Raw genomic sequence first — 20,002 nt, 5'->3', positions numbered from 1 at the left:
TAATACTTTCACAAACAAAAGGAGGTGTGAAGTCACTTTTATATGGCATATCCGCTGTATCAAGTAAACAATAAGCTCATTGCCAAAAGAAGAATCACAGGAAACATAAATGTCACCCTCATCATCTGTATCAACAGTATTACAAGACATCTCACATACATCATACATTAACAGTACAGTCCTTAATGGAAGTATGGAGACCAAAAATATGTGGGACTTGTACACAGTGTAATAATATTTATGAAGGTAATAGTTAAAAATTAAAAACATGTGAGCATATGTTTGACTTGGCACCATTTATTTATTTATTTAGTTCGTTAGTTATTGACATTTGGTTACAGGAAAGTCCAACTGGGTAGAAGCCCATTTTCAGTGAAGGCCCGGGAAGAACAGCTCCAAATTATTACAGAACATTTTAAGAATAACTTTACAAATTTCAAAAATAAAACAAAAATGTCTGCATTTTAAATAATTATAACAAATTAGATATAATGTAAAACACTGGATAAGAATTAATACAAGGTATATTTATATAGCCTTTTGTAACCCCTACCAATTGTATATGAGGGAAAAACAGAGAGAAGCTTTAGAAAAAGGATATATGAGCACTGTATAAGAAGGGAAACTAATGCACTGCATAAGCACATGTTGGAATGTCAGGAGCGTAAGAATTTGTATTCTTGTATCATTGAACAACTCCTTTATAACCCAAGGGAAGGAACATGGGAGTATAAGACAGAATATGAAGAACTTTTATGGCAGGATAAGTGATATGCTGATGCACTCCATGTGAAAAAAGACAATAAATCTATCAGGACAGTTTTGAAAATGCATACAGCTAAATTGTAATTTCTGCACTATCATTTCATTGTGCTGTTTAAACATGGGATAGCATAAGACTTTTTAAATAAAGCATTGTTTCACTTTTCTCCATACATTAGGAAAGTGAAACAATGTCTTATATAAAATAACATGATTTTAAATTGTGTGTTTTTTAACAATAATTTTGATTCTGTTATCAGTGTTTTATTACATTTTTTACTCATGCTCGTTTCCACTTTTATTTACACTGAATTTAAAGTTTATTATGAAAAGGACTCTCTAACTAATGAAATTTAACAGTCACATGACTAAATCACATGACTGTGTGGATTGAGATTTACATTAGTTCTGATGAAATGATGTTGCAGGCTGAACAAGCTTAACTACTGAAGTTAATAAAACTTTTTTTTGGCTATATTCTTCTTGTGGCTATGGTTCCTGGTTAAGATATATAACATGCACCACTTCAGTTTTTGGTTATTTATTTCTTCAGATGCCCCATTTTTGGTTCTATTGTAAAACCTGTAATTGCCAATAATTCTGTAACTTTTGTACTTAACTTCTTTACACATTCTGTAAGCAGATCTACAGTTTTATTCTAGTTATCTGTGATAATAGTTTCTTAGCACACTCCTTGAAATTTACAATTTATTTTCATATATGTGTAGCTGAAATAGATAAGTGATCTACAAAAGACCATTTCTGGTCAAACAAAAACTCAAAAGTAAATACAGCATGCTGCATTATTACTTTATCAGATAAATATTCAAAATAAAAATACAAACAAAATAAAACACAATCATATTTGTACAGGATGTTAAAATACACCATAATAACCCACCTATACTTGGAAGACAGTAAAAATAACAACTATAAAAATGTGTGGCTCAAAAAGGTGCAGTGTATAACACACTGCAAATTAAGACATGGAAAAACATATAATGTGAGGAGATGCAATATGTCTCTTGAAATGTGGACAGTGTGAAAGTGGAATGCAGACATCATCCATAACCCTATATTCCCCATTTTAGCACATGGGGGCGGGGTAACACATCAACACAGGCCATCATTTAGAGCAAATTTTCACACCACAGAATGGCTAGCCCTGCCACAGTTGTTTTTTTAGTACCATATACACATGAGCACTATGTGTGTGCATATATATATATATATATATATATATATATATATATATATATATATACACACACACACACACACACACACACACACACACACACACACACACAAAGTCTACGGCCAATTTACACCCTTAGAAAATCTACATGAACAGAGGGATGAAAATTCCACACTGAAGTCACCCCAGCCAAGAAATGAACCAGGGAAACTCTTGCCATGAGGTGGCAATACCATCCATTGTTAAATGTGTAAATGTGCAAAAACAAGGTAAAATTATTTTACAAAATTTAACAACACAAACTTTTATTTACTAAGAATATGAGTCTGGCCTGGGAGGAAGACAGTGCATGCTTTTAAGCTGTAAATTTGAAAAATGGGATACTACTACTTTTAGATAAAAACATCGATCACATGTTAAGGCTGATACACTAGAGTGGAAAAAACAGATTTTAACAAACTAATGATAAAATAAGTAAAGAAAGGCAAATACTGACAGATACCTCCACAATGCACTTAAAAAGAACAACTGACAGTACCTTAATGGCTCATGATGGCAAAAATACATTGTAAGGAGTTAATACACTGAAATGTATGGTTTAGTAGCATTTTAGTGTTTTTCTTCAACCAGTTCAAAAAAGATGGTTGCTGAAACAAAAAGTATTGAAGGGAAACCAGTAAATGTTGCACACAGCATGTGTCAATAATTTGTAGATCACAATGGGTAGCTGAATGTTATCAAGTGTTTTCAAATGGTCCTTATATTGGGAACATATAATTTCAATGTATTCTGTCAGAGACAGTAGCATTTTGTTCTGATAATTTCATTCTGAACAAAACTTACATGAAAAACTAAGTCTGACACATTTGCTCATGTTATAAAAATATTGCATCTAACATGCTGACAGTTTTAAGGGATATAATACCTTGCTCTTTCCTTGGACTCTTTGTAGAGCTCCCCTATCACACGATCTTTTTCATCCATGAATGCAGAATGCACTTCTTCTAATTTTCTGCAAAGAAAAGAAATACATTTCATTGTAGGGGGTTTATAAGGTGACTAGCTCAATCTTTTGCCCTTGAAGTGAAGTGAAATGTTGCAGCTATGGATACATACAATAAAAGAGCAGAGTACTGTACTAATTTTATGAATTGGTACTTTATAAAAATCATACAGCATCTCAAAGCAATTGTATTTTGAGGTTTGAAAAGAAGAAAATCATGAAAGGAAAAAATTGAGTTTGAAAAATAAAATGATTAAAATCAAAAAGAGAATAATTTAAAAATACCATACATAGGTTCATAGGTTCATAGGTTCATACTAGGCTATCTGCCCGAGGGCATTTACAAGCCTAGCCCATCGTTTTGTGGCTTACGCCACCCCTTTAGTATGGGGAACTATACCCATTATTTTGCTGTGCCTCTGTCGAGCAGTGACACTGAGGTTATCCCTGGGGTATATCTGTGATCTCCCATCCATTGGTCAAGATTTCTCTTGAACAAGGCCAGCGAGGTACTCTGCCTCACATGTACCGGGATTTTGTTCCACAGCATAGGGAGTCTTTGGGTGATGAATCTATCCCTCCAGCACATCCTATTAATAGCCGTGTCAAGGTTTAAGTCTCCGCCCTTGTGGCTCTGATGGAACTAGATTTTTGAGGTGAAGTATATTCATCAAATCTGGGTTTGACATGGCCTTGTATGTTAGGCAAAGGTCACCTCTGAGCAAGCGGTGGCGACTGAATAGAGCTGGAGTTCTTTCAGTCGGGCAGCATAGGACAGATTTTTGAGACCCTTTATCCTTTTGGTGAGGAACTTTTGTGGCCTCTCCAGCTGCTGCAAGTGTCGGGTCAGATACATTCCGAATGGGGCATTGTACTCAATCATTGGCCTGATGAGTGATGAGTAAAGGGAGACTATGACCTCCCTTGATCTAGATGAGAATCCCTTCATGATAAGGTGGGCAATGTAGAAGGTCTTCCTAACTACTTTAGCTACATGGGTGTCGAATGACAGACTACTATCAACCTGGGTCCCCAGGTCCCTGATAACTTCTTCTGTGCTCAGTGGATTGCCACCTATTTGGTAGCTAGGGGTAAAGTACAGTTTTGTACCTACCATAAATGTAGATGTTCGAGGATTCCCTTGCTGCAGTCCTGACAATTGGGTATAGTCCGCGTCCCAGTCGGCCCGAATACCAGAGTATAAGGCTGACGTCGGTCATGGCGCCTTAGACTGACGTCAGTACGTCAGGGTACTAATGCGCATGACCGACGTCATTTCCTCAGTCTTTTCTTGCCCCAGATGTCAGAAGACCCAAAAAGGCAAGTCCCAAAAACAACCTGCACCAAAAAACATGTACAATATATACAGTAATATATACAAAAAATATAAGCATGTAAACTCACCTACACAACCACCCTGAAACACAGAGGGAAGGAGGGAGGTAAATTGGACTGCAGCAAGGGAATCCTCGAACATCTACATTTATGGTAGGTACAAAACTGTACTATGTTCTTCGCCCTTGCTGCAGTCCTGACAATTGGGTAGAATCCCAAAGCAGAGGTAAGGGAGGCTGGCAAATTATAAAGTAGCAGGAGCTGACAACATGCCTTGTAAAACAGCTGTGGCAAAACCAGCTCTAGTCCTAGAGTATATAGGCAGGTGATAATGCCTAGAGAAAGTATGCACTGAACTCCAAGTAGCTGCCTCCAGAATATCCTTAGTTGCCACCCCTTAGAAATGCTGTTGAAGTGGCAGTAGCCCTAGTGGAATGAGGCCTAATCCCAGCTGGAACCTCTTTGCCATGATGGGAATAACAAAATGCAATGCAAAAGCCAATCCACCTAGAAATAGTTTGTTTTGACACAGGCTTGCCCTGTGAACTTAAAGCAAAAGAAACAAGTAACTGCTGAGACTGCCTAAAATCTTTAGTCCTGCTCAAATAATAACGCAATTGCCTGTGTACATCTAAAGTGTGCAAAATCTTTTCCCCTTTATTTTGAGGATCTGCAAAACGTAGGCAAATGAATAGTTTGGTTTAAAGCCACACTAGAAACTACCTTAGGCATAAAGGAAGGATTAGTGCGTAATGATACCCTGTCCTTATGGAAAATCAAAAGGGCTCTACTGCCATAAGGGCCTGCAACTCAGACACCCTTCTTGCAGAAGTAATAGCCAACAGAAAAGCAGTCTTCCATGACAAATATTTCAATTCAGCAGTAGCTGCAGGCTCAAAAGGTTGTAGAGTAAGTTTTTCCAACACAAAATTGAGATCCCAAGCAGGAGTAGGAGCTCTACGTGGGGGTCTTATATTCTTTGCCCCTCTAAGAAACTGCTTGAACAAAGGATCCGAAAACAAAGGCGGCCCACAACCATAGTGAGCTGAAATTGCTGCAGCATGAATCTTTATGGAAGAGAAAGACAAACCTTTGTCCAATAATTCAGTAAGATATTGAAGAGCCACACTCAAATTAGGCTCTGAAATCTCCAAATTCTTTGCTGTACTCCAAAATAAAAATCTCTTCCATTTTCTCGTCTCACACTCTCCTAGTACTAGGCCTTCTAGCTTCCATAATCACATTTAAAACTTGTTGAGGAAGCTGAGACCTACCATGCTTCAACACAGAATATGCCAAGCTGTGAGATGAAGAGATGGAAGCTTGACATTGAGCAGATGACCGTCCTTCTGAGATAACAGATGAGGAATCAGAGGTAAAGGCCATGGAGGCTTCTTTACAAGACTCCTTAGAAGTGGGTACCAGTGTTGCGAGGCCAATCTGGAGCTATCAAAATCATCCTTGGCCTGTCCTGTCTGACCTTTAGTAATACCTTTAGAAGAAGAGGTAGAGGTGGAAAGGCATAGACATGAAGGTTTTTCCAACTGAAAGACAGAGCATCCACTTTCCAAGCTGTGTGATGAAACCCCTTTGTGCAATACTTTGGCAGCTGGTGGTTTAGTGGAGAAGCGAACAGATCTATGTCTGGAGTTCCCCATGACACTGTCAATTTCTGAAATACATGAAGATCCAGTTTCCACTCGTGGGGATCCATGATTTGTCTGCTTAATACATCTGCTAGGAGTTCTGTGCTCCTGGCAGAAACCTTGCCTGAAGAGTCAGTTGCAGGCTTAAGCAGTCTCCCATAAAATCATTGCTTGCCTGCATAGAGGATAAGAATGTGTTCCCCCTTGCTTGTTGATGTACCACATGACAGTTGTGTTGCCTGTCAGAATCAACACCTGCCCTGGAAGAAGTAACTCCTTGAACGCCATCAATGCAAACTGGACTGCTAACATCTCCTTCATGTTGATATGTAGATGCTGTAGTCTGGCAGGCCACTTGTCTTGTATCCACTTTCCATTTAGTTGAGCTCCCCAAGCAGTGTCCGAGGCATCTGTCGTTAAAATCTGACTCGACTCTGGCCGGGTCACAGAGAGTCCCTTGTTTAGGTGACATTCCTGAGCCCACCACAAGAATTCCTTTTGAAGGCAAGGTATTATTTGAATGACAGTGTCCAAATCTTGGCAGTGCTGTGTCCATACATTTTTGAGATACCATTGCAGCTTCCTCATATGCAGTTTGGCATTGGGAAGCACCAGAATACAAGATGCCATGAACCCTAATGCTTGAAGGACTGTCCTTGCAGTCAGCACGGACTGATGAGATAGTTGATGGAAGTAAAGTGACAGACTCTTTTGTTTGTCCGGGGTTAAAAGGCCATCTGGGCTGCTGTATTCAGTCTCACACCCAGAAAGCACATGTCTTGAGAGGGTACTAGACTGGACTTTATTTCGTTCACAGAATACCCTAGGCATCTTAGCACTGCTATGACATATTCCAGATGCTGTAGAAGGTGTTCCTTTTCTTGAGCCAGAATCAGGCAGTCGTCCAAGTAAGGATAAATTTGAATGCCTTGAAGCCTGAAGTAAGCTATCACTGGAGCCAGAACCTTTGTGAATACTCTGGGCAGTAGATAAGCCAAAGGGCAATGCAGAGAACTGATAATGAAAATCTCCAGTTCGAAACCGCAGATACTTTCTGCAACTTAGCCTTATGGGCACATGAAGGTAAGCTTCCTTGAGATCCAAAGTTACCATCCAGTGATCCTTGCCCAGCAGAGGTAACAGTTGCTGTAACGTCAACATCTTGAACTTGGGAATGTCCAGATAAGTGTTGAGGATAGATAAATCCAAAATTGGTCTCCACGTGTTCCCCTTCTTTGGTACTAGGAACAGGCGAGAATAAAATCCGAAGCCCCTTTCTGACATAGGGACTGGCTGAATAGCCCCTATCTGGAGTAACTGAGAAACTTGCTTGTGAGCCTCTTTTCTTTGTGGAGGAGGAACATCTGGCATGCCTTTGAAACGGGGCATTGTGTGGAAATAAAATCTGTACCCGTGATGAATGATATCCAGCACCCATCTGTCTTGAGTGATTAAATCCCAATTTTCTTTGAAAAGAGACAATCTTCCTCCCAAAGGAGCTGCCAGACGAGAATCCACTGGCAGCTGAAAAGGCAGGTCATTGGTTCTGCTTACGAAAGGACTGACCCCTGCCCTCACCAGAAGTCTGAGCAGGTGAACTGTCTGATCTAGGCCTAAAGAACCTTGAGCCCTGCCCCTACCACGTCTAGACCTACCCCTAGACTGGGAACCATAAGCAGGATAAGTCCACCCCTTAGCAGGCCAATTTCTACTAAACTTGGAGGCTGCACCTGCAAAAATCTTTAACAGTCTGCATAGACTTAGCTTTGTCCTCCATTTTCTTTAAAACTGCTTCCACAGGCGGTCCAAACAACACATCAGACTGTAAAGGAGCATCCAAAATCCTGGTCTTAACATGCTCAGCTAAATTCTGATCCTTCAACCATGCATGTCTGCGAAGAACAGAACTAGTAGCAGCCACCCTCGAGGAGGCCTGAACAGCATCAAAACCACACTGCAAAGAATGCTTACCCACTTGTTCAGACACATGAACCAAATCCAGCAATTCTTTACACTCAATACCTTCCGCCAAAGCATCCACCTTAGATTTCAATTGTGAAAGGAGATAATTCTGATATTTCAGCATATGAAATTGACAATTCAACGCCCTCATGGCTAGAGTGGAAGAAGTATATACTTTCTTACCCCACCTATCCAAAGCCCTTGCCTCTTTATCAGAGGGTACAGGATTTTTAACCACAGAAGCTTTAACACCTTTAGGCCCCTGAGAAACAGTTTCTGGGTCCGCCCTGGGACTCTTAAACAAATACTTATGAGCTTCGGGCACCCTATAATACCTATCAGGCTTAACAGGAGCAGGAGGCAAGGAATCAGGGTTCAGAGAAGCCTCTGCAAAAACATCCTCCACCACATTCAACACAGGAGGAATAGCTAAGGGCCTATGCTGGGGCAAAAACAAGAATTCCCTAAGCCTTTTTCTGGAGTCAGAGTAATCTTGGCCTTCCCATTTAAAGTGCTCCCTCATGGAGTGAAGAGTCTCTGAAAAAGAAAAATCCTCAGGAGGAGAAGCTGAAGGAGTGGAGTCATCCACATCAGAATCAGAATAAGTAGGAAACTCTGGCAAGTCTTCCACAGAAGACTCTGAAGCCTGTGAACACTGTTCAAAACTATCAAACTCCTGTTCCACCCTAGGCCTCTTATCAGGTGGGGGCATAGAACCTCTAATCAGAGTAATCAAATCTTCTGCCATTTTAAGCATATGTTTCTTAGGCACAGAGCCGAAATGCTAGGAGAAGCCCTACAGAAGCTGAACTTGGCCTTCCTCTAAAGAAGCTTTGGCAACAGAAGGAGAGGCCCTAACTACCTTGGGAAGAGAGGGAAGAACAGTTACCTGAGAAGCCCCTCAGCCTGGCCTACCTCCTGAGAGGGCACATCCTGTAACAGTAAAGTATCTGCCTGAGACTCCATAGAGACTCCTGGCAAAACCTCTGGCTCCCTGAGCCTTCTAAAGGACCGGCGTCCGGGACTGCGGTTCCTCACCCTAGACTTCACTGTTTTGTCCTTTCGCTTCTTAGATGAAGCAGGCGTCGGAGCATCCGGCGGCATAGTATAATTACACGCTTCCCAAACACTAACCTAGCACAATCAAGCCTCCTCTTAATAGTGCTTGTTAAATCTAGCACAAGAGCGGCAACCAACAACGTCGTGCTCAGGCCCTAAACAAGGTATACACAATGTATGATAATCCCTATGCGGTATCTGCTTCCCACAAGAAATACAGTTATTCACTTTTCTGACATCCGGTTAAATACTGAGGCAAGAAAAACCAAAATGTTACCTAGCCAACTCTGTATTCGGTCTGAAACTCCGGTTTCGGAAAATCTCAGAACGCCAACCTGCACTCGCAAAATTGCTTCTGCATCGGACCATGCGGCAAAAGACTGAGGAAATGGCGTCGGTCATGCGCATTAGTACCCTGGCGTACTGGCGTCAGTCTAAGCGCCATGACCGACGTCAGCCTTATACTCTGGTATTCGGGCCGACTGGGACGCGGACTATACCCAATTGTCAGGACTGCAGCAAGGGAAGACGAAGAACATCCTTGTTTTTCCCGAAGGGTATGACTATGCATTTTTTGGCATTTAACTTTAGGCCGTGGCTCTGGCACCAGTTATCCGTTTCTGTGAGACCCTTCTGAAGGATATCTGTATCAGATGTGTTTTCTACTATGGCGCCCAGTTTGCAGTCATCTGCAAACTTTGTCATCCATAACCCTCCTGTGTTTGCTTGTACTTCGGAAAAGTAGATGCCAAACAAGAGTGGGCCCAGGACTGAGCCCTGTGGGACACCACTTGTGACAGGCTTTGAGTCTGACATGGCGCCAGCAACTCTGACCCTGTGGGTTCTGTCACTCAGCCAGTTTGCAACCCATCTTGTGATGTATGGGTTGACATTTAAGCTGATGAGTTTTTCAATGATACCCGAGTGGGGTATTGTATCGAAGGCCTTAGCCAGATCGAGGTAGGCTGTATGGACTGCCTTTCCCTCATCAATGGCTTTGGTGACTGTTTGAAAAAGTCAACCAAGTTTAAAAGGCATGATCTGCCTTTGACAAAGCCAAACTGGGTTGGATCCAAAGTCTGCAAATTCCCTATGTCTTTATTTATGAGGTCCATTATGATCCTCTCCATGGCTTTGCAGATAAGGCTTGTCAAGCTAATGGGCGGTAATTTCCAGGGTCGGTGGAGGCACCGCCTTTGTGAAGTGGTACCACAGTTGCAGTGCGCCACTCCTGGAGTGCGTATCCAGAGGTAAGACTTTGATTAAACAGCTGTCCTAGCTGTGGGTTTAATTCCTCATTGAGTTCATGGAGCACACAGCCGGGGACACCATCAGGTCCCATGGATGCTGTGTTTTTGCTTTGGAGAGAGCAGTTCTCACTTGGGCGCTGGAGATGTTTGGGGGCTGCAATCGTTTGGTATAGATATCTCTCCTTTTGGGGGAGGGAAGTTTGCACTGAACCTGTCAGCCAGTATGTTGGCAATGTCTGTAGGATCAGTAATCTTCACATCATTTTGAACTAGCTCTGAGCATATCTGGGAGTTTCCTCCCAGGTTTCTAACATAGCTAAAGAAGGCCTTATGATTGTCTTTTGAGTCTTTAGCTATTTTTCTCTCGAAATTTGCTTTGGATGATTTTATGAGAGCTCTTAGTTTTTACTTATAGTGATCAAGGGTGTCTTACCTTTTAAGGATTTTGCTCTATCTTGTAGTAGCTTCCTCCTTTTGTTGTAGAGTTTGTTTATGGCTGGGGTCCACCAGACTGGGCGCTTGCCTTTGGTACAAAGAGTCTTTGTTTTGCTTGGGATTGCCTTATCCATGCAGTCCTGCAGGTGCTGGTAGAAGGCATTTGTAAGTGATTCAGCGGCTTGAGTACTGTTTTCCATGGCTCGGGGCCTTAAAGGAGACCACACTAGTCTTTAGAAGTGTGAAGTCGGCTTTTGAGAAGTTCTTTACTGTGGTCTTTTTATTTCAGATGGGGTGGGATGAGGACCTCCAGCGAGATTAGTTTGTGGTCTGATCTCACCAGTGAGGGTACACCTCGGTGTTGAACATTGTGCTCCCATGTTCATGATGATGAGATCAAGTATGTTATCTCCTCTTGTGGGGGTGGTGACTAGTTGTTCCATGGCATTTGAGTTTATGAATTCCAGGAACTTTTGGGCTAGGGTGTTTGGGCTTGAGTAGTGTTCCCAGTCTATATTAGGGTAATTGAAGTCACCTTGTATGATGGTGTTTGGTGATACATTTATCCCCTCTAGTGTTTTCAGGAAGGCCATGTGAGGTTCCTGAGTTTGTGAGGGTGGCCTGTAACATGCTACAATTTGCAGAGCAGTCTTGCCTATGGTTAATTGCACCTGGATGGTCTCCGATGCATCGTGCGTTGCCACCAGTCTTGAGGTGTGGGTGTCCTTGATGAATATGGATACCACCCCTCCTTTCTTGGTATTGTCCGGATTTTGGGGCGGAACGCATGATATGAGGTAAAACCTGATAGCGCTGGGGTGCTCTCAGGAGCCTTGAACCAGGTTTCTGTCACAGCACAGACATCGATGTTCTCCATACTGAGAAGGGCCTCGAGTGCGTGCATTTTGAGATTTAGACTTCTGGAATTGAGCAGCATTACCCTTAGTTTTTTCCTTTTTGTGTTCTAGGGTGGTAGGTTTAGAATTTGAGCCTTGCCTAAAAAGGCACTATGGGGTGGCAAGAGCCTTTGCCAATATCCGGAATCCCAGGGTGACAGGTGCAAGCCGTCCCTTGCGAGCAGCGTGGCTTGTCCAGCATGTCATCCCAGGCAGACAGACACTGGATCCCCTTTGAATGACACCAGTGTTTAAGCCAATTGTTAAAGCTGATCATCTTATCTCTGTATTGTGGCATCATTCTTGGTGAAGGTAGGATACTGCTCAAGGTCAGGGTCATACCTGCCTGGGCTACATAATCAGAGAGCTCCTCAATGTCTCTTTTCATGTAGTCCAGGAGGTGCGTCTCAGGTCGTTTACACCAGCGTGGACAATGACCGAGTCATATTTGTACCTGCTGTTGAGAGACCTGAGTGCTTGCGTTATGTGGCGGATTCTAGCGCCCGACAGGCAGCTTACTGTGACCTTCTCCTTATTCAGTCTGGTGAGTGGGACGTCAGTGTGTCTGACTATGGAGTCACCAATGACTAGTGTGTCTGGCATTGTGTTTGGCCTTAAGGGCTGTGACTGTTTGACACTCTGACTGTGAGGTCTATGTGTTGCAGGTGTTGTGTTCTGAGGTGGTGGTTGTTTGGGTGTCTGCTTTGGTGGCCTCTGCTGTTTTGGTAGATTTTTGATCAGAGCCTCCGAGTATGTCTTTGTGTGTTTATGTGTATGATTTGAGGTTGTAATGGTACTATGTGAGACAGGGTCTATAGTGTGTGTGGTAACCTTCTCCTCCTGACTGGTCTTGCCAGTCCTATGTTGAAAGAGCTAAGCCTCCAGTTTGGCCGTATAGTTGCATCTCTCGCATGTATTTGTGTTTTGTGGGAGGAGAGGGTTGTCTGTGTACATGAGGCAATTGTAACATTGCCTCAATATTCCCAGGTTAACCAGCTGAGCAGGAGGGGACACTAGCAACTGATCCCTCGACATGCTAGAAGGAATAGACAAAAAAAACTTTAAAAAAGATTCCGGGGGACGTGGGTGACCGAGAAATGGGGGGTTGCCTTTTTGGGGTACTATCTATGACAAGAGTGCCGTATCAAGGTAATAAGTACTGTAGGAGCAAGTGCTACGTTTAACAGATAGAGAATAGTCTACTTGGAGTCAAGTAGAGATGATCTTTTAATTATAGGATAAGCTGATTAGATCAGTAGTATAGTTCGAGGAAGGTAGTTTTAAGGGAAAATTTGAAGAGTGGACTTTAGGTAGCCCGAATAGTTTAAACCTGCTTAACCGCTGCTGCCCTAGTGTGCAACGGTAGCAACTCCGCGCTAAATCGGGCTAAATCGCGCTAAAGCGTGCTTTAGAGCAGGGGGCTGGAAAAGACAGGAAATGACCCAAAATGGCCAATAAACTACAAGTTATAACCTTAAACCACTCCTCTGAGGACAAATGAAGGAGTTATGGAAATGACCCCTAGTGGCCAATAAAACTACAGTTTCAAGTCAGTAACCACCTCTCCGGGGGGCAGGGAAGCTGCTCAATGTTAGTCACTGCCACTGATGAACACAGAGTCCCTCCTTCAGCCCAAGCAAAAATGGCCTCACAGAAACTTTCAAACAGTTCAGGAACAGCAAGCCTGTAACTGAACTTTTTAACTCTCAGAAAAGTGGGAAAAAAGCAAGATTTTTATGTTGTTATTGAATTTTACAGAGATAGCAGAGGTTCACAAGTAATAACAAGTTATAACAGTGCAGTAAATGACCCCACACAAGAGTGCTAGGTCAAGGACAGAAAATATGCAAGTTTTAAGAAAAAAACGATTTAAAATTAAGTGCAAACAGGAAATTCAGCAAACAGCTTTTGGTTGTGCTCTAAATACAGCTACTAATACAGAAATCAAGTTTAACAAGCCAGAAAATGCTCAAGCTAGGCAGCTATGCAGAAAAACTTAGCAAATAAACAGAGAAAAATACTTAAAATCTCAAAAGTGGCTCCGTTCTTCTCTCAGCGTTTTTTCCTCTTGGAGGGTGCTTCACCAACAGCCAACAAGCCTGAAAAGACGCTCAGACCACGAGGCAACTAGGTTTTAAGAGAGGAAGATGAAGGAGTTATGGAAATGACCCCTAGTGGCCAATAAAACTACAGTTTCAAGTCAGTAACCACCTCTCCGGGGGGCAGGGAAGCTGCTCAATGTTAGTCACTGCCACTGATGAACACAGAGACCCTCCTTCAGCCCAAGCAAAAATGGCCTCACAGAAACTTTCAAACAGTTCAGGAACAGCAAGCCTGTAACTGAACTTTTTTAACTCTCAGAAAAGTGGGAAAAAAGCAAGATTTTTTTTTGTTGTTTTTGTTTTTTACAGAGATAGCAGAGGTTCACAAGTAATAACAAGTTATAACAGTGCAGTAAATGACCCCACACAAGAGTGCTAGGTCAAGGACAGAAAATATGCAAGTTTTAAGAAAAAAAGATTTAAAATTAAGTGCAAACAGGAAATTCAGCAAACAGCTTTTGGTTGTGCTCTAAATACAGCTACTAATACAGAAATCAAGTTTAACAAGCCAGAAAATGCTCAAGCTAGGCAGCTATGCAGAAAAACTTAGCAAATAAACAGAGAAAAATACTTAAAATCTCAAAAGTGGCTCCCTTCTTCTCTCAGCGTTTTTCCTCTTGGAGGGTGCTTCACCAACAGCCAACAAGCCTGAAAAGACGCTCAAACCACGAGGCAACTAGGTTTTAAGAGAGGAAGATGAAGGAGTTATGGAAATGACCCCTAGTGGCCAATAAAACTACAGTTTCAAGTCAGTAACCACCTCTCCGGGGCAGGAAGCTGCTCAATGTTAGTCACTGCCACTGATGAACACAGAGACCCTCCTTCAGCCCAAGCAAAATGGCCTCACAGAAACTTTCAAACAGTTCAGGAACAGCAAGCCTGTAACTGAACTTTTAACTCTCAGAAAAGTGGGGAAAAAGCAAGACTTTTTTTGTTGTTTTTGTTTTTTACAGAGATAGCAGAGGTTCACAAGTAATAACAAGTTATAACAGTGCAGTAAATGACCCCACACAAGCGTGCTAGGTCAAGGACAGAAAATATGCAAGTTTTAAGAAAAAAACGATTTAAAATTAAGTGCAAACAGGAAATTCAGCAAACAGCTTTTGGTTGTGCTCTAAATACAGCTACTAATACAGAAATCAAGTTTAACAAGCCAGAAAATGCTCAAGCTAGGCAGCTATGCAGAAAAACTTAGCAAATAAACAGAGAAAAAATACTTAAAATCTCAAAAGTGGCTCCCTTCTTCTCTCAGCGTTTTTCCTCTTGGAGGGTGCTTCACCAACAGCCAACAAGCCTGAAAAGACGCTCAAACCACGAGGCAACTAGGTTTTAAGAGAGGAAGATGAAGGAGTTATGGAAATGACCCCTAGTGGCCAATAAAACTACAGTTTCCAGTCAGTAACCACCTCTCCGGGGCAGGGAAGCTGCTCAATGTTAGTCACTGCCACTGATGAACACAGAGACCCTCCTTCAGCCCAAGCAAAAATGGCCTCACAGAAACTTTCAAACAGTTCAGGAACAGCAAGCCTGTAACTGAACTTTTTTAACTCTCAGAAAAGTGGGAAAAAAGCAAGATTTTTTTGTTGTTTTTGTTTTTTACAGAGATAGCAGAGGTTCACAAGTAATAACAAGTTATAACAGTGCAGTAAATGACCCCACACAAGAGTGCTAGGTCAAGGACAGAAAATATGCAAGTTTTAAGAAAAAAACGATTTAAACTTTTTACTGTCCCAGAGGAGGGTTCCTATCAGATAGTCGAACTTCTGCAAGTTCCAACCCCATACAGTCGAGACCATGAGTTCAAATTTGCAGAAGTTCGAGCGTTTCAATGGAAATCTCCGTGAGGGAGGGTTTCTGTTTTGTTCAATATGGGGCGATCTCGGAGTTGGTATATTTAAGTAGCAGGGGGTGTGTGGGATGCAGCCCCCCACTTGGGTGGGTGCAGGGGGGCTTGCTCCCCTGCTTAAAACAGTTTATTTTGTTTTGTTTTCTTTATTTTTGTTTTTTTATTCATAGTCAAAGTTTTTTAACTTCAAACAGGATGGTTCGAACATTCCGTGTTCGAAGTTATTAAACTTCGACTATATAATATAGACGATTCAAGGTACATATAGTATCAAACTCCAACCACTCCCTGTCTGTGTTCACCCCAGACATGATGAAGATGTCTACCTAATAAATATTATTTAGCTTACCAAATGATGTTTGTACAGCAAACCAGATATTCGTTATCTAAACTGCATGAAGACAGGGCAAATTAAACCTGACATACCTCTCAAATGTACAGATTTTTGCAGAATGTGCAGCTTTTTCCTCATATTTTTGGTCTGTTCTACATTAAATGTGTGGTTTACTGGAAAATCAGTGAGGAATAAAAATCACTAAATAATGACATACATTTAAGTTTCAGACTGTATATCCTTCAGAAAATGCATACTAACACAACTCCTGTTATTCTAAGTTTATATGAACAATATTTAAAATCTATCCCTATTTTTGGGCCTTTGACTCCCCATTATCTAAGGCTTTGTCCAGATTTCTTGCTCTAACATGTTGACAGCTATGAACTTGGAAATGTAAAGGAAAAGTACAGCTGCGCAAGATCTTACTATAATGGCAGATGTCCTTCTCTTCCTTCTCTTCACTGTTGCAGTATTCTTTACAATGAAGATCCTCTGCCAAGGGTCCAAAGTCCAGCCAGTATACACATATGCTCCCCGGGTAAAAAACAGATAACCAGTACATCTACAAGAGAAAAGAACCAAGGGACAAGAGGGAGGACAGAAACAGTTCTGGTAAGAGCTTACACAACTGTACTATATCCTTCCATTTCACTGTTGCAGTATTCTTTACAAAAGGGAGAGTGCAAAGGCTCAGGAAGAAGAGAAGGAGGAGGATGGACCAGCAAAGCTTTCCAAGAACCCATGGAGAATGGCCCAAGCAAAGCCATCTCTAGCTCTGGACATCACATCTAGCTTATTGTGCTTGGTAAAATGTATGCACAAAAGTCCAGGTAGCTGCCTCAAGAATAGAGTTGGTATCCAAACCCTTGAAAAAACTACAAGAAAAAGCTACAGCCCTAGTAGAATAAACCTTAAGAAGAAGAAAGGCTCTTGCCATGGAAGGTATAACAAAAGGAAATGGCTTTAGAAATCCAAGAAAAAAATAGTTTGCTGAAAAACAGCCAAACTTAAGGATCTAGGATGAAAGGAAACAAAAAGCTGATCAGATTTATGAAAAGTCTTAGTCTTATCCAAATAAAATCTTAGTTGTCTATGCACATCCCAGATGAGCAGCACCTTCTCAGTAGCAGACTACAGAGAAAGGAAAAAAGTGGGCAAATGAATAGACTGATTAACAGATAACTCACTCACTACCCTGAGCATAAAAGAAGAATTAGAATGAAGGGACAACCCTGTCCTTATGGAAAACTAAAAAAGGAGGACAAGCCATGAGGGCTTGAAGCTCAGAAACCCATCTGGCAGGGGTAAGGGCTAACAAAAGTACAGTCTTCCAAGAACAATTCTGTAAGGCTGCTGATGCTGCAGGCTCAAAAGGAGCCTGTGCCAATTCTTCTAAAACAAAATTAAGATCCCAGGGAAAAAGGGCAGGGTTTCTGGGAGGTCCAACATGAAGGACACCTTTAAGAAACTGTTTAGCCTCAAATTTAGAAGCTGAAGGAGATGATAAGTCAGACAATCAGAGATAGCCGATAAGTGGGCCTTAACAGAAGAATAAGCCAAACCAGGATTGAGCAATTCATACAGATAAGATAGAACCAAAGGAACATCCAGAGAAAGTGGATCCAGGTTACAAGAAAGACACCAAACAGAAAACCTCTTCCATTTGGATAAGTAGGACTTCCTAGTTGTGGGCGTCCTGACCTCCTGCAGGACCCTAAGCATGTCCTCAAAAAAAAGGTGTCTGTACGGAATCAAAATCCTATCACCCACAGTGTCAGCTGAAGAGTGGACATCTAAGGATGGATGAGGGATCCCTTGTCTTGTGTGAGAAGTAGAAAGGGGAGGAAAGGCATAAAGAAACATCCCCTTCCAAGAAAAAGAGAGGGCATCCAAATTCCGGACTAGAGGACCTGCTGGGACTCTAGCACAAAATAGAAGAAGTTGTCTGTATAGAGGGGAAGGCAAATAGATCTACTCAAGAAGTACTCCACTAGTGAACAATGTCCAGAAACACATCCCTGTGAAGTATCAACTCATGGGATTGTGTTATGGACCTGGTCTGGGAATCTGCCACAATGTTCTGACCCCAGGGAATATAAACTGCCTGAAGAGTCACACAGTACTGAACAGCTAGTTCTCACACTAGAAGAGTCAACTGGCAAAGGAAGTAAAATCTCATCTGTGCTTGCTTATTGACATACCACATCACTATGGTATTGTCTGTAAACACCTTGAGAGGCTCTGGGTAGAACAGAGGGTGAAAGCTTGAGAAGCAAGAAGAGCTCTCATCACCTTTACACTGATGTGGTCTTTCCTTTGCTGACATGACTAAGGATCCTCCACCTTTAGAGAGCCGAAGGATGCTCACCATCCTACGTTTGAAGCATCTGTGAACAGCTCCTGAGAGGCAAGAGGAGGGTAAAAAGGCAGCCCTGGAATGAGAGTCATCTGCTGAACCCACCACTGAAATTCCAGCTTTAGGTATGGAAGACGAGAAACAAGGAAGTCCAGGGGATAGAATGCTAAAGCCAAAGTGACTTTAGAAACCACTGAAGTTTTCTCATGTGAAGCTTGGCAAAAGAGAGCATAGGAATGGTGGAGGCCATAAAACCTAGAGCTCCCAGAAACTCCCTTGCTGTGATTAAGGTCAGAGGAGGAAGAAGGGACTGAAAGAAAGCAATGCGAGTCAAGACTTTGGTAGGAACAAAGGATGCCAGCACTGGAATAGTCTGGATCCTATACCTCAGAAACGATCTATATTACATATTTGAAGCTTCAAAGTTTCGAACCTCATATGTTCGAAAACATATGAGCAAAAGTTGAATCTTCGAATATATAATAAAAATGTAAAAAAAAAAAAAACACTGACCTTAATGCTCTGAGCAGCACCTCCCACACCCCCCTACTTAAATTTACCAACTCTGAGACCACACTTCAGTGCAGAAAAGGGAAATGTTCCCATTCTGCGCATATGGAGCCGTTGCCTTTCACCTTCAAACTTTTCAAAGTTCGATCATATGGCGTCGACCATATGACATTCAAACTTTGAAACATTCGATAATTTAATAGGCCCCCCCCCCCTAGAAATACATGATCCTGTGAAGGAGTCAGAAGGGACTTATGGAAATTTATAGTGAAACCCCTGACTTTGCAAACAGAAAATGGCAAAGTGAAGATGCTGCAGTCGAATCTCTGGAGAGGATGCCTGAAGCAGGAGATTGTCTATGCAGGGAAAGACTTTAGCCTGCAAAAAGCAATCACAGGAGCGAGGCATTGATGAATACCCTTGGGGCAGTAAAAAGGCCAAAGGGCAAAGCAGAGAACTGCAAATGCCAGGAAGCAACAGAGAAATGTAAAAACTTCCTGAAGAGGGGATGAATAGGGTTGTGAAGATAATTATCCTTGAGATCCAGAGGCACTAGAAAAGCCTGAGGAAGCAGCACAGGGAACAAGGTCTGAAGGGACAACATCCGAAAGGAAGGGACCTTCACAAAGGTGTTTTAAATGAGAGAGGTCTACAATGGATCTCCAAGTGCCCTCTTTCCTTTGAACCAAAAACATTATGGAGTAAAACCTTTTCCCTTTGGGAGACTGGAAACTCTTGAAGAGTTCCCCGAGTCAAAAGATCATGACGCACCCCTGCAAAGAAAATCAACTGTTCCTGAGGGGCCTGAAGAATACCCCCGAAAGGGTGAGCAATCTTTAACCAAACTGGAAGGAACAGAGAAAGATGAAGAGAAAAAAGAATGTGGCTGAGAAGGACATGGTTGTTAGACAGCACTTGGTTTGTCAGGAAAGGAGTTTTCTGGGTTACAGGAGTCTGGGTAGCTTTTACCCCCCCCCCCTTCTTACCCTTGGGAGGAGGGCAAGACTGCCTAAATACAAAGGCTAGCTTATTATGGTAATTTCTTTGAAACTTAAGCACAGGAGAAACAAAAACATGTTTAAGTTCCTGCAAAGCTTTGCCCTTATCCTGAAGAAACTTAAACAAGTCAGCAGCAGGTACACCAAAAGTTTGTTATCCAGAGAAGTACCATCAACTTAGCCTTAATATTATCAGGCAAAGGAAGTTGAAGCCAGGAATATTTCCTCAATACACAACCAAAAGCAGCAGTTCTGGAAGTAGCATCTGCTGCACCATAACTGCACTTAACAGAATGGTGAGCCACCT

At 42.0% G+C, this 20,002-nt stretch overlaps 1 protein-coding gene across 4 annotated transcripts in view; it reads right to left on the bottom strand.

The window, feature by feature from the left end:
* Window positions 1-20,002, bottom strand: part of DNAJC4 (DnaJ heat shock protein family (Hsp40) member C4) — a 2,281,272-nt gene that overhangs the window by 208,938 nt on the left and 2,052,332 nt on the right. For all 4 annotated transcript variants that reach the window (XM_044075728.1, XM_044075729.1, XM_044075731.1 and 1 more), the window contains one exon: window positions 2,886-2,972. In XM_044075728.1, the coding sequence (XP_043931663.1) occupies window positions 2,886-2,972 (87 nt within the window). The remainder of the gene's footprint in view (window positions 1-2,885; window positions 2,973-20,002) is intronic.

Source organism: Protopterus annectens, chromosome 6.part1 (genome assembly GCF_019279795.1).
Source record: "Protopterus annectens isolate FY-2018-M chromosome 6.part1, PAN1.0, whole genome shotgun sequence".
Classification (NCBI taxonomy): Eukaryota; Metazoa; Chordata; order Ceratodontiformes; family Protopteridae; genus Protopterus; species Protopterus annectens.
This window is presented reverse-complemented; position numbering and strand designations above follow the sequence as displayed.